Source organism: Sus scrofa, chromosome 17, assembly GCF_054392235.1.
Source record: "Sus scrofa isolate SSC_HxYL_T2T_F1_AM1 chromosome 17, Sscrofa_HxYL_maternal_Yorkshire_Landrace_v2.0, whole genome shotgun sequence".
In the NCBI taxonomy this organism is placed as follows: domain Eukaryota; kingdom Metazoa; phylum Chordata; class Mammalia; order Artiodactyla; family Suidae; genus Sus; species Sus scrofa.
In genome coordinates this window covers 42,396,177-42,417,078 of record NC_139399.1, presented here as the reverse complement: position 1 = coordinate 42,417,078, position 20,902 = coordinate 42,396,177, and the positions used below count along the sequence as shown (strand labels likewise).

The 20,902-nt window shown below is 39.7% G+C and overlaps 1 protein-coding gene across 2 annotated transcripts in view; it reads right to left on the bottom strand.

Moving 5' to 3' along the window:
• Window positions 1-20,902, bottom strand: part of CSNK2A1 (casein kinase 2 alpha 1) — a 53,553-nt gene that overhangs the window by 3,372 nt on the left and 29,279 nt on the right. For both annotated transcript variants that reach the window (XM_005672820.4, XM_003134359.6), the window contains 10 exons: window positions 18,528-18,639; window positions 13,251-13,352; window positions 12,686-12,736; window positions 10,972-11,031; window positions 9,495-9,578; window positions 5,085-5,195; window positions 3,908-4,009; window positions 2,636-2,736; window positions 1,217-1,365; window positions 78-164 (listed from right to left, as the gene is read on the bottom strand). In XM_005672820.4, the coding sequence (XP_005672877.1) occupies window positions 78-164; window positions 1,217-1,365; window positions 2,636-2,736; window positions 3,908-4,009; window positions 5,085-5,195; window positions 9,495-9,578; window positions 10,972-11,031; window positions 12,686-12,736; window positions 13,251-13,352; window positions 18,528-18,639 (959 nt within the window). The remainder of the gene's footprint in view (window positions 1-77; window positions 165-1,216; window positions 1,366-2,635; window positions 2,737-3,907; window positions 4,010-5,084; window positions 5,196-9,494; window positions 9,579-10,971; window positions 11,032-12,685; window positions 12,737-13,250; window positions 13,353-18,527; window positions 18,640-20,902) is intronic.

Here is a 20,902-nt window from a genome sequence, read left to right as displayed (position 1 = left end):
TATTAGAGAAGAGGGAGCAAGAGTAAGAATAATAATTGACTTTTCTTTTTGAAAAATAAATTTACCAACGAACTGACCTGACATCATATTGGCGCTACTGACAGGTGTACTGCCCCCTGGCATGCTAGATGAGCCCATTCGAGCCTGGTCCTTCACAACAGTGTCTAGAAAAGAAACAAAAAGGTTAGGCTCTTACGATGCTTGAAAGATTAAACTAACCGTCTGGGGTCTTAAAGCAGTCATCTTTATTCTTTGCATCTTACTTATATTCCATATTATTGCCTTAGTAATAGAATTAAGGTGTCAACTGCCTTCACCATGAATCAAACAAGCAATATAAGATTGAACTATCTTTCTTGCCAAACTGTGATAAAGGCCAACTATTTAAACTAAATGACAGGAAGGTGAGGTAACTATCCACAGAGCTAATTTAAAACATAATCGATCCTGCTAGGGTTTAATGAGACAATACAATCTACCCTGACCTAGATAGTAATACATTATCAGAGTGAATTGGTTTTACTGCAGTTCACAGCTCAGCTTGTCAAGCATGATGCCAAGTAGGCCAAAACTACAGGTTTGTGCAAGTTAGTGCTATAACCAGACTTCACTTTCCATCTTGATCAGCCTGTCAGTCTGCTTCAGTTACAGGAGATTGAGCAAGAGTGTAATTGATTCACTAAAAACCTATCCCAACATTACCCAAGGAACAACCCAAAGTTAAAGCTAACATCACAGTGAGGATGGGCTGGGGCTAGGTGGGATTTTCACAAAGGACAATACACTCGCAAACCCAGGTCAAGGTGTTCATATAAGATTTTTAAGCCTCTCTGGCTCTCTCCAATGAATGATTAAGAGACAGGATAGATACAGGGCTGTATATTCTAATCCAACAACTCCAGACTAGCCATAGAGAAGTGTCACCCACACAGTAAGAAAAGCAGTTTATTTAGGAGTAAACATGTGTCAGGTACTCTGTTAGACAAGGCTCCTCCCAACAATTCTGCAAGACAGTTGCCTTAACTGTCCCCTTTGAAGAAATCATTGCAGGTGAAGTACCTTTTGCAACAAGCTAAGTAAGGAAGGTTGGAATTCCAGTTCTGTTCTGTAGGGCTCCTGACACACAGCTTTTTTCACAGCATATATTCTCCCCTACCCCGCACAGTCTGGAGGGCAGGCCTGTGCAGGGTCTGTGGACTGAACAGTTTTAACTCACAGAAATAGGGGTGCTCCATAGCCTCTCTTGCAGTGAGCCGTGACTGGTGGTCATATCGTAGCAGCTTGTCCAAGAAATCCAAAGCCTCAGGGCTGACAAGGTGCTGGTTTTCACTGTGGACAAAGCGTTCCCATCGCTTACGGGAGTGTCTGCAGAGTCAAAAGGGGGAATGAGATATGGACCAAGGGGCAGTTCACTGTGTACACTGTATGACTGTATGGACTAAGCTCAACAGTTCACTCCTACACTTTCCTTAGTGGCTAGGACCAGCCAATTGAAAAGAGATAAAAACTCAAGAGACTGGAGGAGTTCCTGTTATGACTCAGTAGGTTAAGAACCCAACTAGTATTCATGAGGATGCAGGTTCAATCCCTAGCCTCGATCAGTGGGTTAAGGATCCAGTGCTGCCGCAAGCTTGGTGTAGGTCACAAGTGAAGCTTGGATCCAGCATTGGTGTGGCTTCGGCGTATGCAGCTCGGATTTGATCCCTAGCCTGGGGACTTCCATGTGACGAAGGTGCGGCCTTAAAAAAAAAAAAAAAGGAAGGAAGGGAGGGAGTAAAAAATAAAAAAAACCCCACCCACAAGAGCCTAGTCTACCACTCTGCCACTGGAGACAACACACAACTAACTGGAGAGACTGGAAACAGCAGTGCTGCTCTAAAGAAAAATCTGGATCCTCATAATTTTAAGAAATAGAATTGAGGTTGCTTTATAGGACTGAATGCTCCTGCACAGCAAGGAGGGTCAGGTAACTGGGCTAACCAGGCCTCCCTCCACCCCCAACATTCCTGGCATCTCTGCCACTTGACCAGCAAAAGTTTTTGTATCAAGGAAGTTCACCCCGGCAGTTTCCACTGTGGCACAGTGTGTTAAGGATCTGGCGTTGTCTGTGGCGGCTTGGGTCGCTGCTGAGGCGGAGGTTTGATCCCTGCCCAGAACTTCCATATGCTGTGGGTGTGGCTGAAAAAGGAAAAAAAAAAAAGAAAGAAAAGAAAAAGTCCACCCGTTCATGTTGAGTGGTGAATGAATTACTACTGTGTTTAGTCATTATTTTTAGAGTCTGTTGCTTGCATATCAGTCTTGAAGCATGCACTTTTTATTACAATTTCTTTTTCTCAGAGAGGGGTTTTGTCATTTAGAGAGGCAGTTAAATCAAGAAATTTTGATTTCTGACTCAGCTGTAACCCTTCTAGAATCTACAGCCAGGATTCCTCTGACCATAACCTCTACACTGAGACTCCTGTAAGTGAATCTTGGAAAATGGCCATTCAATCCACTGTTTTTTTATCATATGCCTGCCTAGGCAGCATCCTATAGCAGTGTTGGCAAAGAGAATGTACCTATTTTGAGAATCCAAAGGTCAGTTTACACCCAAAGTGCTTAAGGCAAAGATGCATAATTTTGTTTTATGACTTACCTGCCCAAGATATCATTGAAACGTGGATCTAATTCAATGTTGTATTTGTCAATATAGTCATATAAATCTTCTGTCCCCAGAACCTTGGCTATCCTCACCAGCTAGGATTGAAGAAAGACAAAAAAAAAAACCAACCAAGAACAAATTACATGATTAAATCAACAATTAACCATAACTGAATTAAAGAAAGGGACCATCGTTGCTATAGCTATGAATGTTACACTCAGTTTACCTCAAAATTCTTTCTACAACATGAATGGATTCCCACATAAAATTTCCTGTTATTACTAACGTGAAGCTATCAAACAGAAAAAGCAAACCACTATATAATCTGGTTCCTTTCCCCTGGTGAAGTCTTATTCCCCAACCCCACCCCACAACCCAGCTGAAGATGTTACTTCTTTTGGGAAGCTCCCCATGTACTCAGACTACTCACTCTCACTACAACTGCCTTTTGTACCCTGTCTATACTTCCAATCTGACATTTATGACTGTAACTGACTCTCTTATACACTGGGTTCCCTTAGTAGATAGACTATGAAGAACTTTTTGAGAAGAGGGATTATTCTTTCTTCTTTTTTTCCATACTCCTCAATCCTGCATGGCACCTGATAAAAGAGTTGCTGATTTTAACTGAATTCAGGTGGTATTCTTCAACTCATATGAAAAATGGTCATTGCATTCAAACAAGGCAACAGTAAGAGCCACAAGGCCCTAGCACCACTCCAGGTTTTTTTGAATGAAATGGTCCCTCAATCTCAAGGGGAAGAAGTATGGCCAGAATAAAAAATACCATTTATGTTTCTACTGACAAACATCAACTCAATCAGTTGTAGACAAAAGGATCACATATAAACTAACATGCTGGAGAAAACATTCCTAACCCTAACGGAAACTCACAACAGGAGATTCTAAGATAACATCTGCTATTTTAAACTATAATTCTTTTACATATTTTATAAAATATCTTACAAGCATATCTCACAGTTAAACAGCAATGCAAATTAAAGATGAGGGGGAAAACTCTAATTTCAAAAAGCTAAACCAATAGTTCCTAAAACATCAATCTATGAATCAATGTTGGATTGGCTGAACAAGCCATGAACTGAAAATTATTATAGGGTCCACACTCTTGGAGATTCGATATAGCTCTCAGGAGGGGGCTGGGCATCTATATTTTAGTAAGATACACTGCAATTTCTAATGGATAAGCCGAACTGGCCATTGCTAGGTTAGACCAGTACATTTCCTAATAGGAACAACATATATCACCTGGTCATAATTGTCATGTCCATGGAAAAATGGCTCCTTCCGGAAGATCATACTTGCCAACATACAACCCAAGCTCCACATATCCAAACTATAATCGTACATCTGCATTAAAGAAAATGTTGTCATCACACATGAAAAAAATGCTCTTTTTTAAAGATGAAAAAAAAATCACTCCATTGACTAGAAGTCTAAATACCAATAACATCTTCATGTACTTTTTTTCAGTCTTTTTTTGAATTCCCCACTATCCCTGCTTTAAAACAATCTGTGCATACATACAATTTTAAAACACTTTTTTCACCCCAATTGTTAGGCTATGGAAACCTATGTTAATGAGTATCATTATTTTATTGCATGAATGTTTCAGAATTTAATCTTTAATTTTTTTTTTTTTTGCCATTTCTTGGGCCGCTCCTGTGGCATATGGAGGTTTCCCAGGCTAGGGGTCTAATTAGAGCTGTAGCCGCCAGCCTACGCCAAAGCCACAGCAACGCGGGATCCGAGCCGATTCTGCAACCTACTCCATAGCTCACAGCAATGCCGGATCCTTAACCCACTAAGCAAGGCCAGGGATCGAACCTGCAACCTCATGGTTCCTAGTAGGATTCGTTAACCACTGAGCCACGACGGGAACTCTAAGAATTTAATCTTTAATTTTAGGAATTTTTTAGGTATAAAATGTTTTCTGAACTCAGGATTATATCTTCAAGACCCCAGAAAAACAACTTCTAGGACAGAGCTTGAACCTAAACACCTGGGAGGACTGGGGCATGAAAGGTACTCCTGAAGATTTTGTTTCTATGAGAGTGCTTTTTTTCTTTTTTGATAGAAGGAACATCTCCTTAAGAAGAGACGTTTACTCAAGGTTGGTTAAATCTAGCTTACAATGCTCAAACCAGCTCTGGAATTTCTGATTAGAAAAAGTGTCTTTGGTGTACTTTCTCTTCAGTTAGGATCAAATGCAGCTCTATTCATATTCTACTGACATGACAATATAAATGTAGGTGATAGCAGGTGAACTAAAGTGATTCATATTTTACATTTATATAAAAGAGACAGTCATGGATGTGCACAAATGGACTACTCAAAAGTGTAAAAAGACATTTTTGGGTTTTTTTTTTTTGGCAAATTATGTGCAAAATAAACACAGGACCAAGATTTTATCTGCCCTTCTTACCTGATAGTCTACAAGTAGCTCAGGACCTTTGAAATATCGGGAAGCAACTCGGACGTTATATTCTTGGCCGGGATGGTAAAACTCAGCCAAACCCCAGTCTATTAGCCGGAGCTGAAAGAAAAAAAAGATAACAATGAATGATTTTATGTTTCAAGTTACGTCCCCCCCACCAACTGCCATTAAAATACTCTCTTAAAAACACCAGCCATTTCACTCTCTGTTGAAGACTACCTATTGCCATTTTAGGATGAAAATCAAACTCCTTAGAGTCTGACATACTGAGTTCTCTCCCAGGTTCCTTTGCTCCAGTGAGACTTATAGATCCTGAAAGATAACAATCTCATTCTGTGCATCTGCAAATTTCTTAACTGCTCATCTGACTAGAATGTCTCCACTATTCAATCTAGACTCCTACTGTGGTGAACATCTCATCTTTTGAGTTAAGAAAGCCTATTCAATGAAGTCTTTTCTAATTATACAAACCATTGAACAAACCACTGAACCAACCATTGTCGTCAGTCCTGCCCTCAACCTCAGATAAATTTAACAGAATCCACAACTCTTTGTTGTATATTTGTTTTCTACCTTTCTTTTTCAATATGGACTATAAGCTCCTTGAGGGTAGGGGCTGTTTTATTCACTTTTGTTAATTTTTAGAATGCAGTGTAATACACAATACAGAGAAGAAAATTTAAAAAATTTGTTGAGTGAATGAAGAAAAAAAGCCACACAAAATAGCTCTTACCAAAAATGTATCCTGAAAGTGGAAACAGCAGTAACAAGGACAAGAGGCAACCTAATTTGCTCTTTGTGCAAATCATGACCAAGATTTAAAGTGTGAGCAGCAGGGCCTGAGTAATGCCTAACTGCCCTAGCTCCATCTCCAAAAGTTCACTGTTAATTAGTGTCTTCTTTTAGTAAACAAAGGGAAATACAGTAAGTTCCCAGACTAGGGATCGAACCTGTGCCACAGTGGTGACCCAAGCCACTGCAGTGACAACACTGGATCCTTAACCCACTGTGCCACAGAAGAACTCCTCTTCAACTTTTTAATATCAGTGCTCCAGAGCCGTATCCGAGCCTCCTATCTCATCAGTAAGTATTTCCAGACGACTTTTTCTTTTTCTTTTTTTGTATTTTAAGGGCTGCACCCGTGGCATATGGAGGTTCCCAGGCTAGGGGTTCAATCGGAGCTGTAGCCGCCAGCCTATACCACAGCCACAGCAACTCAGGATCCAAGCCATGTCTGTGACCTATACCACAGCGTACAGCAACGGTGGATCCTTAACCCACTGAGTGAGGCCAGGGATCGAACCCAAAACCTCATGGTTCCTAGTCGGATTCGTTTCTGCTGCGCCACTACGGGAACTCCCCCAGATGACTATTTCTGGTCTCGTGGCTTCATACCCAGTATCTTACCTTTTCCCACCTAAACTCTCTTATCTAGCCCCTGCTGCTTACCAGCCATCACCTAACAGACATTTCAAAACTGAATTTATTCCCTACAAAATCTGTTTCTCTCACAGACTCCTCCCCATTTGTTATCTTAAAGGTAATTCCACTTATCCTGTTATTTAGGTCAAAAAATTTTCACCCTGGACTCTTGCCTCCTTTCTAGTCCATATGTAACTTGTCAACAAATCCTGATAGCTCTACCATATTCTGATCATATCAACATGTTCACTGCCATTGACCTGGTCCATGCCATCACTAATACCTGTTTACTCCAACAGCTACTTCTCTTAATTGGTCTGCCTCTCACTCTTGCCCCCAATTCTCCACATAGGAACCAGAATGATTCCCCCCCACCTTTTCCTTTTTAGGGCCACACTTGTGACACATGGAGGTTCCCAGGCTAGGAGCGGGATCTGAGCTACATCCGAGACCTGTGCTGCAGCTTGAGGCAATGCCAGATCCCTAACCCACTGAGGCCAGGGATCGAACCTGCATCCTCATGGATACTAGTCCAGTTCGTTACCACTGAGCCACAAGAGGAACTCCCAGTGAACTTTTAAATATGCAAGTGAGAACTTACTTTCTGCTCAAACCCTACAAAAAACTATACTATTTAGCTCCCTGATTTCATTTCCTTCCCTGATTCCCCATGTTCATTCTATTCCAGCTCTATATGTGTGCCGTTCCAATAAGCTAGGCACACTCTTGTCTGAGGGCTTTTGAACCTGCTGTATCTTTCTGAGACTGCATGGCTGATTCCTCTCACGTGTTCTCTAACTTCCTAAAAAAACCTTCTACCACCCTGTTTAAAACTGTAACACCCTCTGATACTCCATATTCCTGTTTTATTTTTCTTCTACATCACTTTTAAAGTTCTATCCTATCAGTCGCCCCCAAATGCAAGCTCCTCTGGACAAGAATTTTTGTTTATTTTTGTCTCATGCATATACCCCCATCTTCTAGAACAATACCCATTACATAGTGTACGTTTAAAAAAATACTAATTGAATGAACAAATGACCTATATCCCCAAAGCCTACAATAGAGAGCCATCACTGCATGCAAGAGGTGGGCCTGGTTCACCTTAAATGGGAGTTCCTGTCGTGGCGCAGTGGAAACGAATCTGACTAGGAACCATGAGGTTGCGGGTTAGATCCTTGGCCTCGCTCAGTGGGTTAAGGATCTGGCATTGCCGTGAACTGTGGTGTAGGTTGTAGACGCGGCTCAGATCTGGCGTTGCTGTGGCTATGGCTGTGGTGTATGCCAGCAGCAACAGCTCTGATTAGACCCCTAGCCTGGCAATCTCCCTATGTCACGGGTGCGGCCCCAAAAGGACAAAAAACAAACAAACAAACAACAACAAAACCCACACCCCACACAACCTCCCCCCAAACAAACAAAAAACCCCCCAGAAATGTTATAGTGAGGCTTTCATTATAGGTAGTTGTAGAGCTCAGAGGCCTCATGATATCTGCTAGTAAGCAGCGTTTTTCTAAAGATCTGATCCATTTCACAACTATACACACTTATTCTCACAAAAATCTAGTGGCATTCAGGACAAATACTGTTACTTATATACCCACTGTATAGGTAAGAAAAAAAAAGTTTTTCAGTAAATAAGACTAAAGCCCTTAGGCCCCCTGCCCAAAACTGTTTTATCCACTATACTAATCTATTTTATTTTTGATAATATTCTTAGGAATATAAATGAATGACTTTTTTTTTTTGGGCAGCATGGAGAAGTTGCCAGGCTAGGGATTAAACCTGTGCCACAGTAACCAGAGCCACAGCGGTGACAGTGCCAGATCCTTAATCCACTGAGGAAACTCTGAAAGAATAATGTTTTAAACCTTCTGATTTGTCAATTCGTTCATTCACCAAATACTTATCGAGTGCCTAATAGGTACCAAGAACTATGACAGAAGCTAGGGATAAAATGTTAAAGATGGGCTGTTAACTCCATCATGTTCATAACTAAAACTTATCCATTGGTGCAACCACTATAGAAAACAGTATGGAGATTCCTCAGAGAACTAAAAGCAGTTAATTACCATCTGATCCAGCACCAATCCCACTCCTGGGCACCTATCCAGAGAAAACCAAGATTCGAAAAGATACATGTACCCCAATGTCCACTGCAGCACTATATACAATAACCAATACACTGAAGCAACCTAAATGTCCATTGACAGAGGAGTGAATAAAGAACATGTGGTATAAATGCACAATGGAATGTTACTCAACCATAAAAAAGAATGAAATAATGGCATTTGCAGCAACATGGATGGACCTAGAAATTATCATGCTAAGTGAAGTTAGTCAGACAGTGAGACACCAATGTCATATGCTATCACTTATATGTGGAATCTAAACAAAGGATACAATGAACTTCTTTGCAGAACAGAAACGGACTCACAGACTTTGAAAAACTTATGTTTACCAAAGGAGACAGGCTGGGGGGATGGGCTGGAGGTTTGGGATGGAAATGTTGTACAACTGGGTTGTGATGATGGTTGTACAACTATAAATATAATAAAACTCATTGAGTTAATAAGTAATGTACAATATGATCAATATAATTAACACTGCTGCATGTTATATATGAAAGTTGCTAAGAGAATAAATCCTAAGAGTTCTTATCACAGGAAAAAAATACATAAAGAAATAAAGGAAACTGGAGTTCCCACTGTGGAGCAGTGGAAACAAATAAAACTAATATCCATAAGGATGTGGATTCAATTCCTGGCCTTGCTCAGTGGTTCGGGGATCTGGTGTTGCTGTGAGCTGTGATGTAGGTTGCAGACATGGCTCGGATGCTGTGCTGCTGTGGTGTATGTAGGCTGGCAGCTGTAGCTTCAATTCGACCCCTAGCCTAGGAACTTTCATATGCCATGAATGCCGCCCTAAAAAAAAAAAAAAAAAAAAGGGGTAAAGAGAACTTATCTATCACTTTACCTTTCTGTGCTCATGATCAATCATAACATTATGGGGCTTCACATCTCTGTGCATAATCCCCATACTGTGACAATAATCCAGGGCCTGTGGGAGGAACAGGCAAGAAGAAAGAGTTAGCTCAGGTGAGAGTCATTTTTTTAACCTTTACTTTTTCCTCCATAGTTTTCCTTCTAGTTTCACAACACTCCTAAGAGTCAAAGTTAGGACAATCACTTCCATAGGTATTTTCCAAAGTCTTGTTCAAGGTCCCATGGTCAAGCAAACCCAGTGCCCTCTAAACTCCAAGTTCTATTCTTGCACAGTTGTTTCAACATCCTTTTTTGTTTAAAAAAAAGTTTCAAACCATACAACAATTGCATTATTTCTAATTTCTCCCCTATACCTAAAGCCTGGATTATTTTCACAAACACAGCCTCCTCAAAAGAGGAAAACTTCTATCAACCTCTTATTCAAAGAATAATTCTTTAGCACCTAAGAGTCTACAAGAGAGCTTGGCAAAAAAATGACCCATGGGCCAAACATGGCCTGAGTTTGTTTTTGTGGATGTTTTATTGGAACACAGCCATTATCTATTTGTTTGCATGCTGCCTATGGCTGTTTTCATGCTATAATGGCAGAGCTGAGTAGTGTGAGAAAGACCCCATGGCCCACAAAGCCAAAAATTTTACTGTTTGTCCCTGTAAAGAAGTTTTCTAGCTCCTGATTTATGACATCAACTCCCCTGGTTTTGCTAATCTAAGTCTTTAAGCCAGCGATGTCATTAGCTGGGTTCTTGTCCTTCCTGAAGGGCAACTTGGGTTCCTATGGTTTCCAAAGTTAGGCAAACACATCCTTAACTTTGTGAGGTCCTGCTTGCCCTAAGACTGCATGAGCCAATGGAAAGACCAAATATTTCTGCTGGCATAGTCTCTTCAGGGTACTTCTCAGGTTCAGGCTTTATACCAACTCTGATTTTGTAATATATTTTAGGCAACTCTTAGTGATTTCATCTATAAAGCTGGTCTTGCGACTACTGGATGCAAGATATTTGGCGATTCCACTTTAGAAACCAAAGTTCATTCTAAATCAGTAATCTCTAAGCAGAGATTTACATAATCCTTAGGAAAACAGCCTGAGTTAAAGTTTACTGTTTTACTTCTTCAATTTTAAAGTGAAATAAAGTAAACTTATTTTTACACGTTTTGACAATTTAACTGTAACTTTCATAAGAGCAAGAGAGAAGTTACATATATTTGCTAAGGAATCCCAGTTCTCTTCTAAATACCCTTTCCAGAGCATTATCAATCATATTCTTATTAGACCCCATTCCATAACCCTTATATCAACAGAGTTCTGGTGCTATTTATTAAATATTTCTATAGAGAGACCCCCACAATGTAGTTTACAAAGTCAATCCACTGGCTTTTCCACAGTCATCTGGATTATTTAACAAAAGGGAGATTAATCTAAAGATATTTAGTATACAAGGTTCCCTTACCTTTAGAATCTCATACATGTAAAATCGAATATCATAGTCTGTTAACGTCTGGTACAATTGCTGTTAAAGACAAATATAATATTTAAGCCATGAAACAGTACTGGTAAGAAGGCATTTTCTCAATCTCATTTGTAGTAACTCGAATCAAGACTTGGTTCATTTACCATTATTCCAAGATCTGTCTGCTTACCAGTCTCTTCTCCAATTTAACATTAATTTTTTTTGGGCTCAGCACGAGGAAGTTACCAGGCCAGGAACTGAGCCTAAGCCACAGCAGTGACAACAGAGTCCTTATCTGCTAGGCCACCAGGGAACTCACTAACTTTAAAAAGATACTTTGGGTCTTTATGTGCAAAAGTAAAGAATTACTTAAACTCGTATCTCTGAAGCTATAATCCACTTTTGGGAACATATCAATTTTATACATGCAACATGCACTGATACACATTTGCAATCTAGTTTGTTTTTCATTTATCTCCAAATTTTCTCGTAAAAGGCATTTGGGCAAGGTCATAGCCTTCTTAGTAGGGAATTAACCCATCTTTGGCCTCCACAGTTACAGGTTCTGCAGATCATCAGTGGACCTACAGACAGCTTATAGCTAAATCTTGTTGAGCCAATTTAACAGAACCTATTCTTGTCCCAATTTGAAAGTAAACTTTGAACATCTGTCATGCATCATTTCCAGTTTCCCAAATGGAAAAAAAAAAAGTACATGTCATCAAATGGTCAGTGATGTCCTCTGACATTTTCCTTAAAGTTACTCTGACTGTAAAACAATTCTTACTTTTTTCCTTTTCTCAGCAAAAGAACTCACCCATTTACTGATATCTAAACATTCTTGCTACTAGACTGGCGCAAAGGCAAGTCAAATACTTTTACAAGTTAAAACCCATGACAGTGCCCACATTCTTCTGTTGTACTAGTATTGAGAACATGTTTGAAACTGGCTGGAAGTCAGAGCTATCTGCTGCAGAGGTTTGTTTTAGCAGAATTTACCGCACCATTCCCCACCCATCTCTTTTTAAGCTTCTTAGAGCCCAAGTTTCTCAGGAACCCTAGGGTACAAGCAAGCTGTTCTTCCTTTCACATACACAGTACATTCCTTCTTGAACTTTGCCTTTTTTTTTTTTTTAAAGAGAGATGCCCTAAGACCAGATTCTGACTGAACATGAGCTGTTGCTTTCATTAAGTTTAACATTAGTAGAAACTGTCAAATAACTGGTAGAGGTGCTGAGAAGTAAACATTGGTTATTAAAAAGAGCACTAAGCAGGAGTTCCCACTGTGGCTCAGCAGGTTAAGAACCCAGTTAATATAAATATCTATGGGAGGATGTGGGTTTGATCCCTTGCCTCGCTCAGTGGACTAAAGGATCTGGCATTGCCTCAAGCTGCAGTGTAGGTGGCAGATATGGTTTGGGCTGCTGTGGTATAGGCTAGTGGTAATAGTCCAATTTGACACCTAGCCTGGGAACTTTCATATGCCACACCTGTGGCACTAAGAGAGGGCACTAAACAAATTAAAGGGCAAAATACCAAGATGTGGAAAGTGGACACTGCTTGTACAAGAGTATGTCCATCTTTAAATTTAGCCCTGTAAGGATGAGAAGTGCTTTTTAAGCAAGTTAGAAAGAAGCTCTTCTAACAGTAATATCCCTAAAAGATTCTCTATATGATCTAAAAACAGCTTGAAATGGTTGCTTATACATTATACCTTGAAGTCTGTGTTGTTTACGTGTTCAAAAACCAAGGCGGGAGTTCGTGACTAGGGGAAAGAAAAAGAAAACTCACATTAGCAATAGCCCTGGCAGCTTTAGTGGGCACAATGTTTGCGGACGCTACGTGGTGAATTTGGCAGTCCTCGCTTCAGTAGTAGGAAACCCTCTATTGCTACAAGCCCTCCCCACTCTGATCACCACCACACTTAGGTCATTTTGGGGATGGATTTCAAACAGAAGACATGGAGCTGAAGTCTCACCAGGCTCTAGGCAGCCCGACAATGCGCCCATCGCCCATCGGCATCGGACCTGAGTTTGCAAAATGGATTAACACATTTCAGTTTCCAGTGCTATCAGTCTCTTAGCCTAGAAGAATAAGAAATAGTCTGTGGGTGGAGGTCTCTTTGAAAGAAAGACCCAAACTAGTTAAATGGTATAACTGATTAAGCACTTTTAAAGCAGGACTTAACGGTAGAGGGAGGAACAGAAAGAGGCCAGATGTGCTCAGGGTCAAACACCACATCAGCCCTGGTGGGCCCTACAAGCGCCTACTATACTCACCACAGGGTCTTTTACAATGTCTGCCAGTGTGATGATGTTAGGACCGCCTCGCAAATTCTCCAAAATCTTTATTTCACGCTTAATTTTCTTCTTCTTTACTGGCTGAAAGGGTAAAAGCGTATCATTAAAATACATTATTTCAGGATATTTTAACAGGTAATGTAATAAATAAACAGCTTACTTAGGAGCTCCTTGAAGGAAGGAAATGTGTCAGACTCATCTCTGAATCCCCTTCTCCTAGCCCTGTCCAGGTACTCCGCAGGTACTTAGCAAATACTGAATTGAAACAAAAAGAATTCCACTCCATAGACTAAATAAAACTCCGTAAATTAGCATTTAATTCTAATCATCAGTCCCACTATGTTAACTTTAAAAAACCACACAAACTAGGAATGTAAAGGGTGTACCTTGAAAAATCTTTTCATTAATTAAGATGAAACATGGGGCTCTTTCCACCCTGTCCTCTAAATCGTATAAATACCCCCACAGAAGTGAAGGAAACCAGGAGCAACAGCAAAGATGGCCAAACCATTTCTGTACAGTATAACCTTCTGGGTTGAATGTGGTCTTGGGAATCAGACTGCCTAATGCGAATCCTACTTTCATTACCTGTTAGCTGTGTGCATATGGGCAAGTTATATAGCCTCTCTAAACCTTTTATTACAGGTGAAATGATCAATAAGAGTACCTATCTCATCATATTATTGCAAGAATCAAATGAGGTATCTGAAAAGACCTGTGAATATGGCTAAGACATAACACATAGTATCTGCCTAGACTTATATAACCGATATATTTTTCATTATTTCTTTGTTTTCAGCCATCATTTCCACATCTGTTCTGGTATTGAAACCCTTTTGATTTTTCTGAGAAGGGCTTTGGTCCAAATGTACCTCTTTCTTTTTCTTTTTTCTTTTAATTTTTTGGTCTTTTTTTTTGCCATTTCTTGGGCCGCTCCCATGGCATATGGAGGTTCCCAGGCTAGGGGTCTAATCAGAGCCGTAGCCACTGGCCTACACCAGAGCCACAGCAACATGGGATCTGAGCCTCTTCTGCAACCTACACCATAGCTCATGGCAACGCTGGATCCTCAACCCACTGAGCAAGGGCAGGGATCGAACCTGCAACCTCATGGTTCCTAGTCAGATTCGTTAACCACTGCGCCACAACAGGAACTCCAGCCTCTTTCTTTTTAAATAGTGGAAAATTTAAAAAAGAAATATAATACAAGCCACATGTGTACTTTGCATATTCTAGCATCCACATTTAAAAAGTATAAAGAAACAGATAAAAAATTCATTTAATTTTATTTTTTTCGTTTTTTCACAGTGGGAAGTTCCTGGGCCTGGGATTGAACCCACACTACAGAAGTGACCCGAGTCACAGCAGTGACAACACCAGATTCTTAACCTGCTGTTTCACTAGCAAACTCTGAAAATTAATTTTAATAATAAATTTTAGTTAGCAAAAATATATCCAAAAATCTTATCAACATATAAATCAACATAACAATTACTAATGAGCAATTTTATGTTTCTTTTTGTTCTAAGCCTTTGAACCTGCTTTATTTTATCCTTATAGAGTATCTCAATTTGGATCAGCCACATTTCACATTTCAAATGCTCTCAATAGCCATACATGACCTGTGTCTGCTACAGTGGACCATGCAAGTCTTTCCTATGGTATTGGTCACCTCAGACTACTGACACGCTGCACCCTCTTCTTAACTGTTGTAAGTATTTATCTCTTCATTAACAAGACTACTGTTTACTAAATTTTAATGATCAACCTGGGTTTTTCGATATATAGATTATAGACCTGCCAAATCAGAACTCTGAGAATGCAGCTGGAAATTTATTTTTAGAAACTTCCCAGGTTGATGATCTAGGAACAAGCAAACAATACCTGTAGAATCTTAACCATATCTTAAGTCCTAAATGGACCATCCTTAGAACCTGGCTTTATAGCTGTGCAGCTTGGAAAAAGTACTTAAGTGTTTCTAAACTTTACACTTGCCTTACAGAATTGTGATATAAATATCACAGCTAGAACAGGGCCCAGTACAGAGCAGACATTCAATAAATGGAAGCTGTTTTTACTAATAGTGTATTCCACATTTAATTCAATCCATGGCCTCAGCTTTGCTTCTATTAAAACTCAGTGCATTGGCTGGGAGACAAGCTGATCATAAGTTTTCTTTTTGCTTCAACTATCAGATCTTTCTGATCTGCTAGATTATCTAGGAAATGTTTCTATCCTCCAAGAACTATTCCATCAATCTCTCTCCTGTTTTCTACTAAATCACTATCTCCCAACTGCTGGACAATGGCAAAAAGCTATTCTTAAACCCTAATTTAATGTGATCAATGCAAATTTTGTCTTAATAAATAAGGGGAGATTTAAATATAGTTAGGAATGAACTTCATTCATAACTGTACCGTCTAGCTACATAGTTACAGTAACATATATAGTACAATTAGGAAAAAAGACTGAGCTGAAAAAAACAAAAAAACCCATAAACTTTCCACACCACCCTTCACTCAAGACCACCAATGGCTCCCAACAACCCAGAAGAGATGAAAATCATATTTTTTAAGACTGGAAGGAAATGCGGAGATTTATCTTTTCTAGGCCATCATCAATTTATTCTCCTGGAGCTCCCGTCGTGGCGCAGTGGTTAACGAATCCAACTAGGAACCACGAGGTTGCAGGTTCGATCCCTGCCCTTGCTCAGTGGGTTAAAGATCCAGCGTTGCCGTGAGCTATGGTGTAGGCTGCAGACAAGGCTTGGATCCCATGTTGCTGTGGCTCTGGCATAGGCCAGTGGCTACGGCTCTGATTAGACCCCTAGCCTGGGAACCTCCATATGCCGAGGGAGCGGTTCAAGAAAAGGCAAAAAGACATTTAAAAAAAAAAAAATTTATTCTCCCTTTCCAAGTTTACCTCCCATGTACAGTCATATGACAGCTTCCATATGAAATGTTTCTCTCATTTATTATTATTTCTTCCTCTTTTCTTGTATATTCTAGACCATGTTTCCCTTTCACACTCCCATGCAAACGATCCACACCCTCTTCCCCAGTCAGGGCCTGAAAACAGCTCCAGGGAGCTTTGCCCAGCCACCACTCTCTTCTGAACTGTAGGACTTACTGTTTGTGCCTTTCATATGACTCTAAATAATATGCCACCTCATTCTACCATATACTTTTCCATAGGAAAATCATTTATAATTATACAGAACTTTAGTTTCCAGTTTATTTCTATATACAATTTTATATTTGATCCTAAGAGTTCTGAGAAAGATAGGCAAAGTAAGACTATTTCATCTTCACAGATGAGCCAACATGTCTTACAGAAGTTAAAAGGACTATCATGGCTAATTATTTCATTTTATTTTATTTTTTTGTCTTTTTGCTATTTCTTTGGGCCACTCCCACGGCATATGGAGGTTCCCAGGCTAGGGGTCTAATTGCAGCTGTGGCCACTGGCCTACACCAGAGCCACAGCAACATGGAATCCGAGCCGCGTCTGCAACCTACATCACAGCTCACCGCAACGTCGGATCGTTAACCCACTGAGCAAGGGCAGGGACCGAACCTGTAACCTCATGGTTCCTAGTCAGATTCGTTAACCACTGCGCCACGACGGGAACTCCTTTTTTTTTTTCTTTGTATGGCTAATTATTTTAAAAGTTTGGATTAGAATCCAAAACATCCTGATTTCCAGCCTAGTTCTCTTTCTACACAGGATAAGATATAAGTACTTAAACTCTTTGGTTCCCAAAAGGTATGGCCAAAACACCCCAGCAAATTCAAAGGCTCCATGGGATTTTTAATTTTTGCAGGAAATACCAATTAGTATTTGCTATCTGACAGTCACTGAGTACACTACCAGCTTGAAGTAGCCTGTAGTTTCAATATTAGATTACTCTACATTCCTTTTGATGGCATATTTTTATGAAGCTAGGTTTTCAGCAGGTACTTTGACAAAAAAAGCAAGTACTGTGCAAAATTTAATATGCAACAGGAAATGAGGCTGCTCGTGTCCAGTCTGATTCCAACATTTAAGAAGCTGTGAAGTAACTACCGTGTATGCTTATCTGAATAGTAATTAATTATGATTACATAAAAATAAAACTACTTTTTTCTTATAATTTATTTGCATAATTTAAAAAATGGCTACCACATTAAAATACAAATACCTTTTAAAAAAGTTATTTGGACTTCACTACTTAATATTTCTTTTGGCTTGGAGGCACTACGAAAGTTACTGAGGCAATATGGGTTCTATAAATTGAGAACATCTGGGACCCTCTGCTTCTTGTGTCAAATACGGAAAAGTTCCTATGGCAAAGAACTACATTCCTGGTATATGACATACACAGTACAGTATGATTAAATCACAATTTGCAAACCAGTAGCCCACTGGCCAAATCTGGCCTGTACAGTATTTTAGAAAAACTCTTGAGCTAACATTTAAAAACCAGGGGAATTAGTATACAAGAATAAATATCTAGTTTCTTTTTGCAAAACAGAATCAGCCACACTGGACTTGGAGCACTTGCTGTAGTTCTTATCACTCACATCTTCTAGTGTCATCTGTCTGCCCTCTAAAAACCTACATTTGTGACTCCTCATCCTTACAACAGTAGAAGTAACAATATATTGAAAACAAAAGCATGAAACATAACTAAAACATATGAAATAGGAAATCAGTGTTAGGCAAGACCTAGGAGAGAGAAGACTGAATCCTTACTCCCTTCCTCTGCTTATAATAACAATCCAGGAGTTCCCGTCGTGGCGCAGTGGTTAACGAATCCAACTAGGAACCATGAGGTTGCGGGTTCGGTCCCTGCCCTTGCTCAGTGGGTTAAGGATCCGGTGTTGCCGTGAGCTGTGGTGTAGGTTGCAGACGCGGCTCGGATCCCGCGTTGCTGTGGCTCTGGTGTAGGCCGGTGGCTACAGCTCTGATTTGACCCCTAGCCTGGGAACCTCCATACGCCACGGGAGCGGTTCAAGAAATAGCAAAAAGACAAAAAAAAAAAATAATAATAACAACAATCCAGCTGTATGACTGGGGTCAAATCACTTCTCTTGCTTTAGTTTCCTGATCTGTCAAATAAAAATAATCTCTGCTATCGATTTCAGAGGAACAATAAAGTGATAAAGCACTTCAAAAACTCTTTCAAATGCTACTTTAAAAAAGGTATCACTATTACATAAAAAAAAAATCTAAACCCCAAAACTTCTGAAATTATAATCTCTCTCTTGTACTTACCTTGAGAATTTTAACAACAACTTTTTCATTATTTGTGATGTTGATGGCTTCAAATACTTCACTGTATTTACCCCGGCCTAATTTTCGAACCAGCTGGTAGTCATCTTGATTTCTGCGAACAAAATGATTCAAAGTGACAATGACTTTAAAAATTCAAATTATTAAGCACTAATTCAACTTATAAAACTATAACCAGCAGAGTAAAAGAAATAAGAGGTATTTCAAATAATTTCCAAATTAGTTTCTTTGTATTTTTAAAAACTTTGGCCAATTAAAAATGTGTGTGCCAAATCCTAGAATTAAAAAAATTCCAAAATGTTATCTCTGTTGGCACATTACACACAGCTAACCTGTGTGGGGGTTTGTTATGTACATTTCTTTCCAACAACAGACAGCTTTCCCTTGGAAAATAATTTTTACATATTCCTGTCCTGGTGTTGGCATCTAGCAGAATGTCAATACATGCTGTAAAAATATTTCAATTCAGCCACACTTTGGGAGCAGCTGATTTTAAGTGGGTCACTTTGCAGATAAGTGGCTTTTTCAGACATATGGGTTTAACTTCCTTCTTGCCCTCCAAGGCTCTGAGGACAATCCATGTGATGGGAGTTTGTAAACCACACTATAGATCACAGACCACAGTTAGGTGCCCCCTGCTCTACTTTTACCCACATTTCAAGACTACTATGCAACACTGCAGGAGAAAAAGAATAAGGAAAATGCCAACATTTTCTCCCTGTCTCTCCTTACAACTCAGGAGATTACTCTAAAGAAAGACAAACATAGTCTCTTCAATAAGGCCTAAATACTATTTACTCCTGCTGGAAAATCCAACATATAAAAATCAGCCATTCATTTTCCTTAAGCAGCTACAAAGAAAGTGAATGAACAGGAGTTCCTGTTGTGGCTCAGTGGTTAACAAATCCGACTAGGAACCATGAGGTTTCAGGTTCGATCCCTGGCCTCGCTCAGTGGGTTAAGGATCCGGCACTGCTGCTGGCTGTGGTGTAGGACAGCAGCTACACCTCCGATTAGACCCCTAGCCTGGGAACCTCCATATGCTGTGGGTGCAGCCCCAGAAAAAGACAAAAAAGAAATAAAGTGAATGAACAGAGAAGACAAAAGGTACTAAGGACAATGGACAATGTAATAATCACGGCAGACTTAGGGAAAGAAGCTCTTGGTTCTGAGTTCTCTTGCCAGGAGAAGGCATAGAAAACAAATGTCAGTAAGCAAATAGCACCATGACAAAATCCCAAAAGGCTTGTTAGCATCACCTAATCACTTAATTTGAAGAGAGTGGAATAGTAAAACTCAGGTATTCACACATAAAACGTGTGAAGAGGAAGAAGACTGTTAGATTATCAATAATGATTACTTATTGGCCTTATTCCATGGTTCTTGATTTTTTTTTTTTTTTTTTGGCCATGCCCCTGACATATGGAAGTTCCCAAGCCAGGGGTTGAACCCACATCACAGCAGTGACCCAAGCTGCTGCAATGACAATGCTGGATCCTTAACCCATTGTGCCACAAGAGAACTCCCTCTTAATAGTATTTTTGAAGCACACAGAGGCAGGATACTTACTGTTAAGAATCATGGCCCAACCAGGATTAAAATATACTGACAATTTTTGGAGACTATCTTTAACCACTTAGTCTATGAACATCACATGTGGTCTGACATAAAATGTAGTTTATGGGAGCTGCAGCTTTATGAGTTTTTCAATTGCTATCTTTTTGGGGGGTTTTTCTTTTTTTGCTCTCTCTTGCACTTGAATGTTAAGGTGTCACCAGATTAGTTAAATACATATAATGGTGGGACAAAAAATACAAAACGTCCAAATGAGACTGCACAGAGAATTAGGAGGGCAAACACAGCTGTTCAGGCAGACTGCAACTGTTCAGGATGGAATATGTGCTGAATTCCATGTTACACAGGGCTAGCCTCATGATAAGAGCAAATGTTTTAAGAATTTAATTTTGCTTTTCATCAGAAAGAGGACACCTTTCTGGAGAACTGCATCATCCTTCACTATCATCATGGGACAACATTCTCTGACCTCAAAATTACTTTATATAAGAGCCTGGTATTTTCAAAGTCTTTCAAATATTAATTTTCACCTAACTGCAAAGCTCTTAGTTGAGCAAGCTTTATACACAGAATATATATATCAGAGGAAAGAAGAGATTGAAATGATTTTTAAATGGTAAACCCATCAAAACTTAATTTGCCAAAGCAACACCTTGCTTCTTTGTTGTAGAAGAAAACAAAAATTGGGTTCGATCTTGAAGTTTATAAATGCACAGTCAGAGAGGCTTCCTGACATAAATCACTCAACAAATCCACAAGAGTCAGCCCTTTGGGTGAGTACA